Here is an 18,230-nt window from a genome sequence, read left to right as displayed (position 1 = left end):
TATTTTGTATCCTAACCATGGGTCCTAAGGGATAAGACAATGGTTAAAAAAATGATGAACACTCTCCAATTAAGCCATAAATAACCCAATACTAATACTTTAATAACAAGGATGACAACATCCATAAAAGCGAAGCACTGAAACTGTAGGACAAACGAACATTAACACTTGTATAGTGTCAGAACTGAATAATCACAATATACAAGTTGAAGCAAAAGTGTAAATTTGTTGAAAAACTGCTTGATACAGGATAATGTTTTGGACATACTTACATTTTTAGAAGTTGATTATAGAGTTGCTTTGCTTGAAACATTATACTTTGTTGTCCAAAGAATTGAAGTTTGAAATCGATAGGACAATTCTAACATGCCTAAATTAACTATCTGTTTGTGACGGACGGAGGTACGGACGGACCGACTCTAATTATAGAAAAACTTCGCTTTTAAAAAATTCTCATAGGTAGACATTATATATCATACGTCAGGGGAAGGGGGGAGGGGCTATATACTGTTTAAACGTTTGTCTAAACGAAGCTTTTCTATAATTTGTCCGTCTGTGCTCCATTAATTCATGCATGCTAGTATTATTTAGATTTAGAAAGAGTAGCAACTATGTAATACTTTTTGTTTATACATATACATTTATGTTAATGTTTGATTGTACTACCATTTCGCTTTTATGGATGTTGTCATCCTTGCTGATATAAACCCCCCCCCCCCCCCCCCTTTCATATTATGGAAGTAACTTTAGATACTAATGTAATTAACAGCTCAATTTCTCCTCCCTCCCTATGTATTACAGAAGTTTTTCGCGGATATTTAAATAGATAGTAATTTAGATAATTATAATGGTAAATTGCGATGATAAGATTACTACGGATTTTAAAATAAAATAATCATTTCAAAATTTAGATAAGAATAATCAATTTAATGTAAAATGTATTCTATGTTAATGATTTTCATATATATCGCATTGTATTACAGACGGCTTTTTTAATTAGCAGTGTCTTAACTTTTCAACTAAGTAATAATTTGAATATCATCATTGGGTACAAACATCAATTTATCATCCATTGTCTTATCTCTTGAGATCCCTGGTTGTGAATATATGTAGAGATTGTAAGATTAATTTAAGAAAAAAAAACAAGGATAAACAATGATATATCTTGGATAAAAGATTTGATGTCTGTACTAATTGATCTCGCTAACCCCCAAAATATGTAGGTAGAAAGAGGGGGTTTCGTTGACTTTAATTAACTAGTTATTTATCGCATCATATTATAGACATTTTTCCGTGGATTTTAAGTTTGAAACAAAAAAATTATAACAGGAAAAAGGTTAAATTAAAACTAAATATAATTATATTAAGATATGCCTAGATGTTAAAAACTAATAGTGTGCTAAAAGGGGAAAAATAGCTTAAAACCAAAGGAAGAACCAATTGTTGCCATAAGTAAGATTTTTTCTAGAAACGGACATGAGTAATTGCTTTGTTTTATATATATAGGTAAAGTTTTGAGGAAACAGCTTATAGTTAATAAAAAGTGACGTTATACAATACAAATGAAAAAGGATAGGCCAGTATACATTTTATCATTGGTCAATTACAATGTATACTGGCATATCATTGGTCATTTGTATTGTATGACGTCATTTTTTATTATACACTCTAAGCTGCTTCTGTTTTAAGTGTCGAGAAGTGAGTCAGAGGATGAGAAATCAGAATCCAGAGCATCGGATATTGATAGTGAGGACAAGAAGGTAAATTATGTATACAATATTATCTTGGTTAGATTTTCAGGGAAGATTAGCATAGTCCTGGACAAGTTTTAGGCTATTTTGTGGTGAGATATGGCGGGGCAGGTCAACTTAGAATAATGTAGGTAGAAGAGTCAAAGGGGGTACGGAGGGACCAACCTTAATAATAGAAAAGCTTCGCTTTTTACAGGTTTGTTAATTTAGGAAGATAAAGAAAGTGACCTCCCAGATGTTCCAAAACAACTTTTCAAGAACAGCATTCAGGATAGGAAATTAAGGTATATTTTATTTGGGATAAATTTGTGGTAAATAATAATATTAAGTTTTACAATTTGTTTGTATAATTGTATGTGTGATCAAATATAGGCGTGCACATGGAGAGGGGGGTGGGTTATGGTTTTTTTTTATAAGTGGATATACCTCTAACCTTTAGGGATAAATTTACAATAAGTGGTGGGGGAATAATCAGCTCGATAATAATCATTGTCCTAACAATTTATTTTGGGAAAGATGGATATTTCTAGCGAGGGGGAGGAGGAATAAGACCCTTTTGGACGCTTTTCCCTATTCCCCTGTCAAAATTTAACCAAACATATATGTATGTAAGAGTAGCTTCGTTTATTTTATAGAATTGATGCCTCTGAAACAGCTTTAATTCTCACCAGACAAAATATTGTGAGGAAAAAATTGAGAAAACAAGGTGATAAATCAACATTAACAAACAAACACAACAAAGTCAAAAAATGGCGATGCCTAAAGCGAGAAAAAGTTTTGATAAAAGAACAAAAACTAAAGTATCAGGATTATTTGTGTATTAGTATCCTGTAAGATCTCGTAACGGGTTATTTGTCTGGTCTTTAACTTTTATGGGAATCTTGGTGCGAAACCACTAGTAAAAGATATCATACATTAACAAGAACAACTATGTCCATAAGTAGAAATGTGCAGCCGTAACAAGTTTAAATGATACAAAAAAAAGTAAGTCAAACAGCACTAAATCTTACAAAAACTTCTTCAAAAAAGGATGACAACATATAGCGAAGCTCAACGCGTACAACATTCAACATCACCTAGAAGTCAAAACCCAAATTCTTTAAATTACTTTCAGCATAATATGTTTAAAAATTTAAAAACTTCTTACAGAAAAGCTTTGCTTATAACATTGTACCTAATCGCACTGGTAATTAAAATAGAAAAAAAATAAAGTGCATAGGACAATTATATAGAAATATAAAATGAACATAAGGATTTTCTGGTAAAGATTATAAATTTGCTATTTTATCAATATTGTACCTAATTTAATAGGAATCATCAATATGACAAGTCAAACCTGCCTAAATTGACAATCAGAGCTATCCATTACGTATTGTAAAGCTTTGCTTAAAAAAATAATGCATCCGTCATGTACAAAGTTTACAATGATTATAGAGTATCTACGCTATTAAATGTCAGCTTTTACCAACAACGAAATCATTTCGAAAAAAATACGACACATCAGCTGTCGTTTTAGATTTAGTTTGCTTGTTGGTTATACCTTATTTCTGATTAAATATGTGTGTCTAGATGGTATAGATGGAGTGAGGAAGGATAGCACATATGATTCAGATGTTAGCAACCTACACGAATATAAATCTTTTAGGTAAAAAATAAATATTTAGTGTATAGATTAATAGACGGTTTCCACGACTAAGAAAATAAAAATATGATTGTTTTTTTCTTTGTTCCAGTCTAAAATCTTAGATTAGTTATATTATATATATATATATTTTTTTTTTGGGGGGGGGGCTGTGGGTATTCTACCATTCAAAAAAATGCATTTACACCATAAGGGAGAATTGCCTAAATAATGCTTTACAGTGAAGCATAGCATATATTATGGCAGTTTATGCTATTTTGGGCGCAAGTGATGAAGTATAATTAAAATTAATACTTAAAATTCTTATTTTTTATGTCTAGAATATTTCGAGAGCCATACAACCATTACAGCGCAAAAACTCTGAACCAGCTGAGGGTTGAAAAATACCTGGATACGTCACATTTCAGGTTAGGTTACATAGGATCTTGCATTTTGCCTCAAAGTGCATGTTGAGCACCGTAGGGGATGGGGGAATTTTTGATTTTTTTTTGTTGCGTTAAGGCAGATTAGTTAAGCTATATTAGGTAATTTGCGGAATTGGTGCTGTATGGTTAGGCAATATGAGATAAAAAAATCCCCTCCCCCTTTATTCTGATTTTCATTTTATTTCAAAAATCAATGCATTAACGGGTACTTTGATGAAAAGCTTCAAAGATACTACGCATACTTACTCCTCATCAGAAAGATTTTTATATTTTATACATATACATAAACTCGTTCGTCATTTCTCAGTTTGATAATTATTCCGTATTATACATATGTAATAATTACATTAATTTTTCGTTCATTGTCCCAACAACCCCCTGTTCCATTCCATAGATTTATTTATATTTCTTTTGAATTTGCTTGAGAAGACGATTTTCAATTTGACAAATTCTTGAATCTTAAAATTTTATTTTAATTTACTTTTATATTTTCCAATAACCTTTTTCCTAGTCTTTGACTTCCAATTTCAATCATCATACTCTTTTTACTTCCCTATATTCTGTCTTTTCTCTGCAATCAATTGCTAGCTTTTGGTGTGTTTATGTTATGCTAATCACTTGACAATCGCATAAAAATTCTAAATGTAAAAAATGTTGCTTTTACTATAAAGTTTTTTTTCTAACCACCGAACCCTATTCTCTTTATTGTTTAAAAAAACTTATTTCTAGCCAAAATTTCAAGCAGACAGAGGCGTGCAGAAGAGGAGTGTATTTACCCACCTGGTAATGGACTACACACCTCTCACGCACTTCACGCACGCCCCTGGTTAAACTCTCTGCACGCTAATGCATGCGAATCTCATGACCTAATAAGCACAAACGATATGTTTTTTTTCTCCCAAAAGTTCATTTGTTGCAATATGATGAGAAAAACCGCTAGAAATTACAAAAAAATATTGTAGGAAGCTGGCAAAGGACAACATGCCTTTTATGTCACTTGAAATTCACGGACTACAAGAAATCCAAATAGACCCAGACCTACCACACTCAGATAATATGAGAAACAGGTAAATATACCCAGACCTACCATACTCAGATAATATGAGAAACAGGTGAATATACCCAGACCTACCATACTCAGATAATATGAATAACAGGTAAATATACCCAGACCTACCATACTCAGATAATATGAGAAACAGGTAAATATACCCAGACCTTCCATACTCAGATAATATGAGAAACAGGTAAATATACCCAGACCTACCATACTCAGATAATATGAGAAACAGGTAAATATACCCAGACCTACCACACTCAGATAATATGAGAAACAGGTAAATATACCCAGACCTACCATACTCAGATAATATGAGAAACAGGTAAATATACCCAGACCTACCATACTCAGATAATATGAGAAACAGGTAAATATACCCAGACCTTCCCCACTCAGATAATATGAGAAACAGGTAAATATACCCAGACCTTCCATACTCAGATAATATGAGAAACAGGTAAATATACCCAGACCTACCATACTTAGATAATATGAGAAACAGGTAAATATACCCAGACCTACCATACTCAGATAATATGAGAAACAGGTAAATATACCCAGACCTTCCCCACTCAGATAATATGAGAAACAGGTAAATATACCCAGACCTACCATACTCAGATAATATGAGAAACAGTTAAATATACCCAGACATACCATACTCAGATAATATGAGAAACAGGTAAATATACCCAGACCTACCATACTCAGATAATATGAGAAACAGGTAAATATACCCAGACCTACTATACTCAGATAATATGAGAAACAGGTGAATATACCCAGACCTACCATATTCAGATAATATGAATAACAGGTAAATATACACAGACCTACCATACTCAGATAATATGAGAAACAGGTAAATATACCCAGACCTTCCATACTCAGATAATATGAGAAACAGGTAAATATACCCAGACCTACCATACTCAGATAATATGAGAAACAGGTAAATATACCCAGACCTACCATACTCAGATAATATGAGAAAAAGGTAAATATACCCAGACCTACCATACTCAGATAATATGAGAAACAGGTAAATATACCCAGACATACCATACTCAGATAATATGAGAAACAGGTAAATATACCCAGACCTACCATACTCAGATAATATGAGAAACAGGTAAATATACCCAGACCTACCATACTCAGATAATATGAGAAACAGGTGAATATACCCAGACATACCATACTCAGATAATATGAATAAGAGGTAAATATACCCAGACCTACCATACTCAGATAATATGAGAAACAGGTAAATATACCCAGACCTTCCATACTCAGATAATATGAGAAACAGGTAAATATACCCAGACCTACCATACTCAGATAATATGAGAAACAGGTAAATATACCCAGACCTACCATACTCAGATAATATGAGAAACAGTAAATATACCCAGACCTACCATACTCAGATAATATGAGAAACAGGTAAATATACCCAGACCTACCATACTCAGATAATATGAGAAACAGGTAAATATACCCAGACCTACCATACTCAGATAATATGAGAAACAGGTAAATATACCCAGACCTACCATACTCAGATAATATGAGAAACAGGTAAATATACCCAGACCTACCATACTCAGATAATATGAGAAACAGGTAAATATACCCAGACCTTCCCCACTCAGATAATATGAGAAACAGGTAAATATACCCATACCTTCCCCACTCAGATAATATGAGAAACAGGTAAATATACCCAGACCTACCATACTCAGATAATATGAGAAACAGGTAAATATACCCAGACCTACCATACTCAGATAATATGAAAAACAGGTAAATATTCCCAGACCTACCATACTCAGATAATATGAGAAACAGGTAAATATACCCAGACCTACCATACTCAGATAATATGAGAAACAGGTAAATATACCCAGACCTACCATACTCAGATAATATGAGAAACAGGTAAATATACCCAGACCTACCATACTCAGATAATATGAGAAACAGGTAAATATACCCAGACCTTCCATACTCAGATAATATGAATAACAGGTAAATATACCCAGACCTACCATACTCAGATAATATGAGAAACAGGTAAATATACCCAGACCTACCATACTCAGATAATATGAGAAACAGGTAAATATACCCAGACCTACCATACTCAGATAATATGAGAAACAGGTAAATATACCCAGAGCTACCATACTCAGATAATATGAGAAACAGGTAAATATACCCAGACCTACCATACTCAGATAATATGAGAAACAGGTAAATATACCCAGACCTACCATACTCAGATAATATGAGAAACAGGTAAATATACCCAGACCTACCATACTCAGATAATATGAGAAACAGGTAAATATACCCAGACCTTCCCCACTCAGATAATATGAGAAACAGGTAAATATACCCATACCTTCCCCACTCAGATAATATGAGAAACAGGTAAATATACCCAGACCTACCATACTCAGATAATATGAGAAACAGGTAAATATACCCAGACCTACCATACTCAGATAATATGAAAAACAGGTAAATATACCCAGACCTACCATACTCAGATAATATGAGAAACAGGTAAATATACCCAGACCTACCATACTCAGATAATATGAGAAACAGGTAAATATACCCAGACCTACCATACTCAGATAATATGAGAAACAGGTAAATATACCCAGACCTACCATACTCAGATAATATGAGAAACAGGTAAATATACCCAGACCTACCATACTCAGATAATATGAGAAACAGGTAAATATACCCAGACCTTCCATACTCAGATAATATGAGAAACAGGTAAATATACCCAGACCTACCATACTCAGATAATATGAGAAACAGGTAAATATACCCAGACCTACCACACTCAGATAATATGAGAAACAGGTAAATATACCCAGACCTACCATACTCAGATAATATGAGAAACAGGTAAATATACCCAGACCTACCATACTCAGATAATATGAGAAACAGGTAAATATACCCAGACCTTCCCCACTCAGATAATATGAGAAACAGGTAAATATACCCAGACCTTCCATACTCAGATAATATGAGAAACAGGTAAATATACCCAGACCTACCATACTTAGATAATATGAGAAACAGGTAAATATACCCAGACCTTCCATACTCAGATAATATGAGAAACAGGTAAATATACCCAGACCTTCCCCACTCAGATAATATGAGAAACAGGTAAATATACCCAGACCTACCATACTCAGATAATATGAGAAACAGTTAAATATACCCAGACATACCATACTCAGATAATATGAGAAACAGGTAAATATACCCAGACCTACCATACTCAGATAATATGAGAAACAGGTAAATATACCCAGACCTACTATACTCAGATAATATGAGAAACAGGTGAATATACCCAGACCTACCATATTCAGATAATATGAATAACAGGTAAATATACACAGACCTACCATACTCAGATAATATGAGAAACAGGTAAATATACCCAGACCTTCCATACTCAGATAATATGAGAAACAGGTAAATATACCCAGACCTACCATACTCAGATAATATGAGAAACAGGTAAATATACCCAGACCTACCATACTCAGATAATATGAGAAAAAGGTAAATATACCCAGACCTACCATACTCAGATAATATGAGAAACAGGTAAATATACCCAGACATACCATACTCAGATAATATGAGAAACAGGTAAATATACCCAGACCTACCATACTGAGATAATATGAGAAACAGGTAAATATACCCAGACCTACCATACTCAGATAATATGAGAAACAGGTGAATATACCCAGACATACCATACTCAGATAATATGAATAAGAGGTAAATATACCCAGACCTACCATACTCAGATAATATGAGAAACAGGTAAATATACCCAGACCTTCCATACTCAGATAATATGAGAAACAGGTAAATATACCCAGACCTACCATACTCAGATAATATGAGAAACAGGTAAATATACCCAGACCTACCATACTCAGATAATATGAGAAACAGTAAATATACCCAGACCTACCATACTCAGATAATATGAGAAACAGTAAATATACCCAGACCTTCCCCACTCAGATAATATGAGAAACAGGTAAATATACCCATACCTTCCCCACTCAGATAATATGAGAAACAGGTAAATATACCCAGACCTACCATACTCAGATAATATGAGAAACAGGTAAATATACCCAGACCTACCATACTCAGATAATATGAAAAACAGGTGAATATACCCAGACCTACCATACTCAGATAATATGAATAACAGGTAAATATACCCAGACCTACTATACTCAGATAATATGAGAAACAGGTGAATATACCCAGACCTACCATATTCAGATAATATGAATAACAGGTAAATATACCCAGACCTACCATACTCAGATAATATGAGAAACAGGTAAATATACCCAGACCTTCCATACTCAGATAATATGAGAAACAGGTAAATATACCCAGACCTACCATACTCAGATAATATGAGAAACAGGTAAATATACCCAGACCTACCATACTCAGATAATATGAGAAACAGGTAAATATACCCAGACCTACCATACTCAGATAATATGAGAAACAGGTAAATATACCCAAACCTACCATACTCAGATAATATGAGAAACAGGTAAATATACCCAGACCTACCATACTCAGATAATATGAGAAACAGGTAAATATACCCAGACCTTCCCCACTCAGATAATATGAGAAACAGGTAAATATACCCATACCTTCCCCACTCAGATAATATGAGAAACAGGTAAATATACCCAGACCTACCATACTCAGATAATATGAGAAACAGGTAAATATACCCAGACCTACCATACTCAGATAATATGAGAAACAGGTAAATATACCCAGACCTACCATACTCAGATAATATGAGAAACAGGTAAATATACCCAGACCTACCATACTCAGATAATATGAGAAACAGGTAAATATACCCAGACCTACCATACTCAGATAATATGAGAAACAGGTAAATATACCCAGACCTTCCCCACTCAGATAATATGAGAAACAGGTAAATATACCCATACCTTCCCCACTCAGATAATATGAGAAACAGGTAAATATACCCAGACCTACCATACTCAGATAATATGAGAAACAGGTAAATATACCCAGACCTACCATACTCAGATAATATGAAAAACAGGTAAATATACCCAGACATACCATACTCAGATAATATGAGAAACAGGTAAATATACCCAGACCTACCATACTCAGATAATATGAGAAACAGGTAAATATACCCAGACCTACCATACTCAGATAATATGAGAAACAGGTAAATATACCCAGACCTACCATACTCAGATAATATGAGAAACAGGTAAATATACCCAGACCTACCATACTCAGATAATATGAGAAACAGGTAAATATACCCAGACCTACCATACTCAGATAATATGAGAAACAGGTAAATATACCCAGACCTACCATACTCAGATAATATGAGAAACAGGTAAATATACCCAGACCTTCCCCACTCAGATAATATGAGAAACAGGTAAATATACCCAGACCTACCATACTCAGATAATATGAGAAACAGGTAAATATACCCAGACCTACCATACTCAGATAATATGAGAAACAGGTAAATATACCCAGACCTACCATACTCAGATAATATGAGAAACAGGTAAATATACCCAGTCCTACCATACTCAGATAATATGAGAAACAGGTAAATATACCCAGACCTACCATACTCAGATAATATGAGAAACAGGTAAATATACCCAGACCTACCATACTCAGATAATATGAGAAACAGGTAAATATACCCAGACCTACCATACTCAGATAATATGAGAAACAGGTAAATATACCCAGACCTACCATACTCAGATAATATGAGAAACAGGTAAATATACCCAGACCTACCATACTCAGATAATATGAGAAACAGGTAAATATACCCAGACCTTCCCCACTCAGATAATATGAGAAACAGGTAAATATACCCATACCTTCCCCACTCAGATAATATGAGAAACAGGTAAATATACCCAGACCTACCATACTCAGATAATATGAGAAACAGGTAAATATACCCAGACCTACCATACTCAGATAATATGAAAAACAGGTAAATATACCCAGACCTACCATACTCAGATAATATGAGAAACAGGTAAATATACCCAGACCTACCATACTCAGATAATATGAGAAACAGGTAAATATACCCAGACCTACCATACTCAGATAATATGAGAAACAGGTAAATATACCCAGACCTACCATACTCAGATAATATGAGAAACAGGTAAATATACCCAGACCTACCATACTCAGATAATATGAGAAACAGGTAAATATACCCAGACCTACCATACTCAGATAATATGAGAAACAGGTAAATATACCCAGACCTACCATACTCAGATAATATGAGAAACAGGTAAATATACCCAGACCTACCATACTCAGATAATATGAGAAACAGGTAAATATACCCAGACCTTCCCCACTCAGATAATATGAGAAACAGGTAAATATACCCATACCTTCCCCACTCAGATAATATGAGAAACAGGTAAATATACCCAGACCTACCATACTCAGATAATATGAGAAACAGGTAAATATACCCAGACCTACCATACTCAGATAATATGAAAAACAGGTAAATATACCCAGACCTACCATACTCAGATAATATGAGAAACAGGTAAATATACCCAGACCTACCATACTCAGATAATATGAGAAACAGGTAAATATACCCAGACCTACCATACTCAGATAATATGAGAAACAGGTAAATATACCCAGACCTACCATACTCAGATAATATGAGAAACAGGTAAATATACCCAGACCTACCATACTCAGATAATATGAGAAACAGGTAAATATACCCAGACCTACCATACTCAGATAATATGAGAAACAGGTAAATATACCCAGACCTACCATACTCAGATAATATGAGAAACAGGTAAATATACCCAGACCTTCCCCACTCAGATAATATGAGAAACAGGTAAATATACCCATACCTTCCCCACTCAGATAATATGAGAAACAGGTAAATATACCCATACCTTCCCCACTCAGATAATATGAGAAACAGGTAAATATACCCAGACCTACCATACTCAGATAATATGAGAAACAGGTAAATATACCCATACCTTCCCCACTCAGATAATATGAGAAACAGGTAAATATACCCAGACCTACCATACTCAGATAATATGAGAAACAGGTAAATATACCCAGACCTACCATACTCAGATAATATGAGAAACAGGTAAATATACCCAGACCTACCATACTCAGATAATATGAGAAACAGGTAAATATACCCAGACCTACCATACTCAGATAATATGAGAAACAGGTAAATATACCCAGACCTACCATACTCAGATAATATGAGAAACAGGTAAATATACCCAGACCTTCCCCACTCAGATAATATGAGAAACAGGTAAATATACCCATACCTTCCCCACTCAGATAATATGAGAAACAGGTAAATATACCCAGACCTACCATACTCAGATAATATGAGAAACAGGTAAATATACCCAGACCTACCATACTCAGATAATATGAGAAACAGGTAAATATACCCAGACCTACCATACTCAGATAATATGAAAAACAGGTAAATATACCCAGACCTACCATACTCAGATAATATGAGAAACAGGTAAATATACCCAGACCTACCATACTCAGATAATATGAAAAACAGGTAAATATACCCAGACCTACCATACTCAGATAATATGAGAAACAGGTAAATATACCCAGACCTACCATACTCAGATAATATGAGAAACAGGTAAATATACCCAGTCCTACCATACTCAGATAATATGAGAAACAGGTAAATATACCCAGACCTACCATACTCAGATAATATGAGAAACAGGTAAATATACCCAGACCTACCATACTCAGATAATATGAGAAACAGGTAAATATACCCAGACCTACCATACTCAGATAATATGAGAAACAGGTAAATATACCCAGACCTACCATACTCAGATAATATGAAAAACAGGTAAATATACCCAGACCTACCATACTCAGATAATATGAGAAACAGGTAAATATACCCAGACCTACCATACTCAGATAATATGAGAAACAGGTAAATATACCTAGACCTACCATACTCAGATAATATGAGAAACAGGTAAATATACCCAGACCTACCATACTCAGATAATATGAGAAACAGGTAAATATACCCAGACCTTCCCCACTCAGATAATATGAGAAACAGGTAAATATACCCATACCTTCCCCACTCAGATAATATGAGAAACAGGTAAATATACCCAGACCTACCATACTCAGATAATATGAGAAACAGGTAAATATACCCAGACCTACCATACTCAGATAATATGAGAAACAGGTAAATATACCCAGACCTACCATACTCAGATAATATGAGAAACAGGTAAATATACCCAGACCTACCATACTCAGATAATATGAGAAACAGGTAAATATACCCAGACCTACCATACTCAGATAATATGAGAAACAGGTAAATATACCCAGACCTACCATACTCAGATAATATGAGAAACAGGTAAATATACCCAGACCTACCATACTCAGATAATATGAAAAACAGGTAAATATACCCAGACCTACCATACTCAGATAATATGAGAAACAGGTAAATATACCCAGACCTACCATACTCAGATAATATGAAAAACAGGTAAATATACCCAGACCTACCATACTCAGATAATATGAGAAACAGGTAAATATACCCAGACCTACCATACTCAGATAATATGAGAAACAGGTAAATATACCCAGTCCTACCATACTCAGATAATATGAGAAACAGGTAAATATACCCAGACCTACCATACTCAGATAATATGAGAAACAGGTAAATATACCCAGACCTACCATACTCAGATAATATGAGAAACAGGTAAATATACCCAGACCTACCATACTCAGATAATATGAGAAACAGGTAAATATACCCAGTCCTACCATACTCAGATAATATGAAAAACAGGTAAATATACCCAGACCTACCATACTCAGATAATATGAGAAACAGGTAAATATACCCAGACCTACCATACTCAGATAATATGAGAAACAGGTAAATATACCCAGACCTACCATACTCAGATAATATGAAAAACAGGTAAATATACATTGTCCTTTGTGTATTTCCAGATACTAGAGTCATGTACCATATTTTATAAAACTTGGTCTAGTATCTCCGGGGTGCTCCGACCCTGTTAGGAGTTAGAGAGTTAATTCTGTTTTGAAGTTGCATAATAATGCACTAAAAGATTTTTTTTTGTTTAGAGGGATCAGTATCAGAACAATAGAAGATCTTGTTGAAACTAATTTTAATTTTGGAGTCCAAGATAATAAACAATCGAGTCAAGAAAATGAAAACTTTTAAATTGTATAGGATTTATTTCCATATTTTCACTCAAAGTATTGTCACCCATTGTCTTATCCCTTTACATCCCTTACTTTTATAAATGGTTGTCATTCTTGTATTCTTTTTTTTAAATTACTGTTTCTTTTTTGCAATAAATAGTTTACTAAAACATTATTTTTTCAAAATTTTCTATAAGTTAGACGACATTTTGAAGAACTTTTATTTTTAAATGAAATAAAATCTTTTTAAAACCAAATTTATAAGTTATAATAATAGTTTTATGCCTTAGAATACGCTATAACATAATAAAAATTCAAATTCGGATAGCAAGATTTAAATATGAGGTATGCATTTTTAATTTGCAATATCCATAAAAATCTAAGTTGTATTTGGTTTAATTTACCCTATAACATTCACGCAACCTCCAACAAAATTTGCAAATATATTCTGCAATAATAATGCAAAATATCTCGCAACCTCGAATTATTATTTCAAACACCGGCATTCACGCAACCTCTCCAGACGTCTAGAATTTTGAAACCAAACAGCTTTTATTTTGCGAAGTGATTTTCGCGAAAACTTGCAAAAATTGCGACGACTAAATTAATGAGAGGAAGGGTAACCCCCATTGGCTCTCTAATCGAACTTTTAGGTTATTCACCTCGTCGAAGCAATGTCTAATGTCTATGTATTTTTCCAGCGAAATTTCAATGATTAATAACTTATAGAATTATCATTTTTTAATTGAAATTACTGCAACAAATGTTTTGCAACTTTTTGTAATTTAAGGCAATTCAAAATTGACTATAAAAACATACTTCTTTTTATATGTCACCCATTTTTTTATTAAAAATAACAGGATGCTTTTTTTCTACTAATATCTGTCTAAATGGATTATAGCATTAACAATCCTTTGATTCCAGGTAAGAGGGACAAAGTTCTTTTTTTAATCTACAAAAGAAAAGGTATAGCAGATTATATATATTATAGAAAACATTTTCTCAAAAGGCTTTATTTTTGTATTTAAATAGATATATCATATTGATTATCAAAATAGAAGGATCTGAAGCAGCAATAATCGTATTAAACTATTTCAGGCAAGCCGCTAATATTGTTCCATTTCAATTTTCAGAAGCCAACTGCATTTATTTCCTTCAGGGTTAATTCGTGGCAGCTTAGCCGCTGATTTATTTTAGAATATTTGTAAAATATAATTTATGGCATTATGAAAACCTGAAAAAATTATAAATTCATTAAATTTGTTAATGTCAGCTCTAAAGTTACTCTTTTGGAAAATAACGTTTAATAGTTTAAGAATACATACACACAGTACTTTTATACTTCGTAGTTTCACAGATATCTTTTTTATCTAGCAACAAAATATTTGGGGGGCACTTTTGGATTATTCCAAGTTGAAATGGATTTTTGTTTTCTAAAGTAAGTTAAATTTTCAATTACAAATAATTACTTTTTAAATTGTTTTATTTAATATCACTCATTTATAATGTTAGTTTCCAAAAATAAAAATAAAGTAGATTTTTTTTGGAAAATCAAGGTAATCTTATTTTAATTATTTATCAATAACTTCAAAAAAACTAAATAATATGATAAGGTCCAAATGTAGAAATATTTTTAAAAATGTTTATTTTCTAATTTAATAAAAACTGCAATCAAATTGCACATTTGCAATTATTATTTGAAAAATTTGCAGCTAGCTGCATCTGCTTGCACTCTAAAGCATGTAAGTTGCACATATGCAGTATTGAACTGCGCGCGCTGCAAGAGAAATGTGTGCATGTGCACATTAACAAAATGCACATTTGGATTTCAATCTTGGGAAAATAGCACAGGGGTGCAGTTCATCATTTAGTTAATGCACCTGGCCAACAACATTCAACAACAATCACCAACCATTACAACAACAAATATTTCTGCCCAACATCTTTTCGATTTCCTTTCTGTGAAATCTAAGTAAATTATGCACAAAACTCACCGCCTGCCCTTTTCCCTCCAAAATTGCAAGCACAAAATTTGTGAAAGTTGTGGAGTGCAAAGTTTTGTATGGTGTGGTGCAGCTGGGTGCAGCCAAGTGCAGACTTGTCAGGTCTGCTTGCAGTCTGCCTGCAGTCTGCCTGCACTAGGTGCGCAGCAAACCTGCAGTCTGGATACAAGTCTACTTACTTGCATTCACACAGATACATTCACCCCTCTCTCTCTCTCTTTATTTCTCGCTCTCCCTCTCTTTATCTCTCTTTTCATGTCATTCACTTATACCTTTTAACTCTTTCACTCCACTCCCCCGCTCCATCTTTTCGATAGACAACAAATTTAAATAAGCAAAATAAAAAAATCTATAAAATTAAATTAAAAATTTTTAATTCTTTTATTATTCCAGGTATAATTGTCATTAAAATGATGAAGTTTAACTTGAGAAAAAAAACTTCATAATAACATCAAGAAATATCTTTTATTTAAAGTATTAAGTATGAAGAAGTTTATTATTATTATTTTAATTATTTATAAGATAAATTAAGATAAAAATGAAAAAAATTGTGTTGCCATGAATCCAAACTTGTGTTAGTTTCAATATTTTGGACTCTTGAACTTGAGTTGAGCTGCAATACTAAAAAGGAAGGTGAGTTATATTCTCATAAAATTACGACCTATAAAGGTGGCTTTTGGATATCTTAAAAAAAGATAAAAATTAAGATTTAAAAGGAATTAAAAAGGCATGTACATTATTTAAGATGGCATGAAAGGGGACTTGTGAAAATTGTTTCAACTATTCTTTATATCCAATGCCATTACCATATTTTATTGAATAAATGGATATCCCCAATGAAAATATTTTTTTTAGTTGGGGGGGGGGGGGTTAGTTGGTTTGGGTTTCTTTTCATCTTGACCAGCTTTCCTGTACATGCAAACTTGTACATAATTCTTTAATTTTAATAATTTTAAATGAACCTGATATATTCAGAGGCATTACAATTACATATTCAGTAAGTTTGAATAAAAGTGTCATAATTTAGTCATAGCCTTACAAGAGTATGACGAAATTAGGTAACTTATGGAAAGTCAATGCCCCCTACAGACATATATACGAAGGAAACCATATCTTTGAAAAGGATCTAATTTTAGCAGGTTTTTGAAATCTTAACAAAAGATACCTATCAATTATTCTTACTATATTCCTATTCAAAAATAAAAATTTCATTTATGTTAATTCTAATATGAAATCATAACTCCATTTCAAAAGTCAGATTACTTGTACTGTGTCTGAATGTCTGTCTGTACAGCTACAAACTGTGTGTCTGTTGATTTTAAAGTTGTCTGTAGACCCTAAGAATGTCTGTAGCTACATGTCTGTAAACCTAGCTATGTCTATCTGTATATGTTTGTAAGTGTCTAGATGTAGTATTGTACTTTATAGTATTGTTTTTGTGTATGTTTGTATGTGTGTATATGAGTGTGAGTACGTACCATAGGCTGTGTGTGTGTGTATGTGCCATGTATTGAATATGCACTAGTTGCGACGTCTCATGAAGGTGCTACTCTGCAGCCAGCCACCTCACAATCAAACTCTCCAAAACTCTCTCTCTACTTCTGTGTCAGCCCTTAACAGACAAATTTTCTAAAAGGAGTAAATTTTTGATAATTTATAAAATTCTTAATCAAACTTTTAGGTTTAAAAACATTGTATTTCATTTTAATAATTTTATATCAAAAAGACGACATTTGCGATTATAGATTTTAAAATAATGAAAAAAATCTTTTCTAACATAACAATTAAAAAACAATTAAAATATTTCTAAAGAACATAATACTTTATATAGCTTAAAATCATATACACTTTTGCTTAAATAAAAAGTATAATAATATAAAAACCTTAAAATTATGTTCTATAATCTTTTGTGCAATT

General features: G+C 33.1%; 1 protein-coding gene across 1 annotated transcript in view; it reads left to right on the top strand.

Annotated features, from left to right (window-relative positions):
* LOC145315406 (uncharacterized) overlaps positions 1–14,365 on the top strand; it is a 37,854-nt gene extending 23,489 nt beyond the window's left edge. Inside the window, exons 13-19 of the mRNA XM_080155387.1 lie at positions 1,690–1,760; positions 1,962–2,035; positions 2,387–2,457; positions 3,321–3,396; positions 3,714–3,800; positions 4,781–4,885; positions 14,230–14,365. Of these exons, the coding sequence (XP_080011513.1) occupies positions 1,690–1,760; positions 1,962–2,035; positions 2,387–2,457; positions 3,321–3,396; positions 3,714–3,800; positions 4,781–4,885; positions 14,230–14,329 (584 nt within the window). The 3' untranslated portion in view covers positions 14,330–14,365. The remainder of the gene's footprint in view (positions 1–1,689; positions 1,761–1,961; positions 2,036–2,386; positions 2,458–3,320; positions 3,397–3,713; positions 3,801–4,780; positions 4,886–14,229) is intronic.
* The last annotated feature ends 3,865 nt before the right edge of the window (positions 14,366–18,230 follow it).

Source organism: Acartia tonsa, chromosome 4 (genome assembly GCF_053477335.1).
Source record: "Acartia tonsa isolate MP-2025a chromosome 4, ASM5347733v1, whole genome shotgun sequence".
Lineage (NCBI taxonomy): Eukaryota > Metazoa > Arthropoda > Copepoda > Calanoida > Acartiidae > Acartia > Acartia tonsa.
This window is presented reverse-complemented; position numbering and strand designations above follow the sequence as displayed.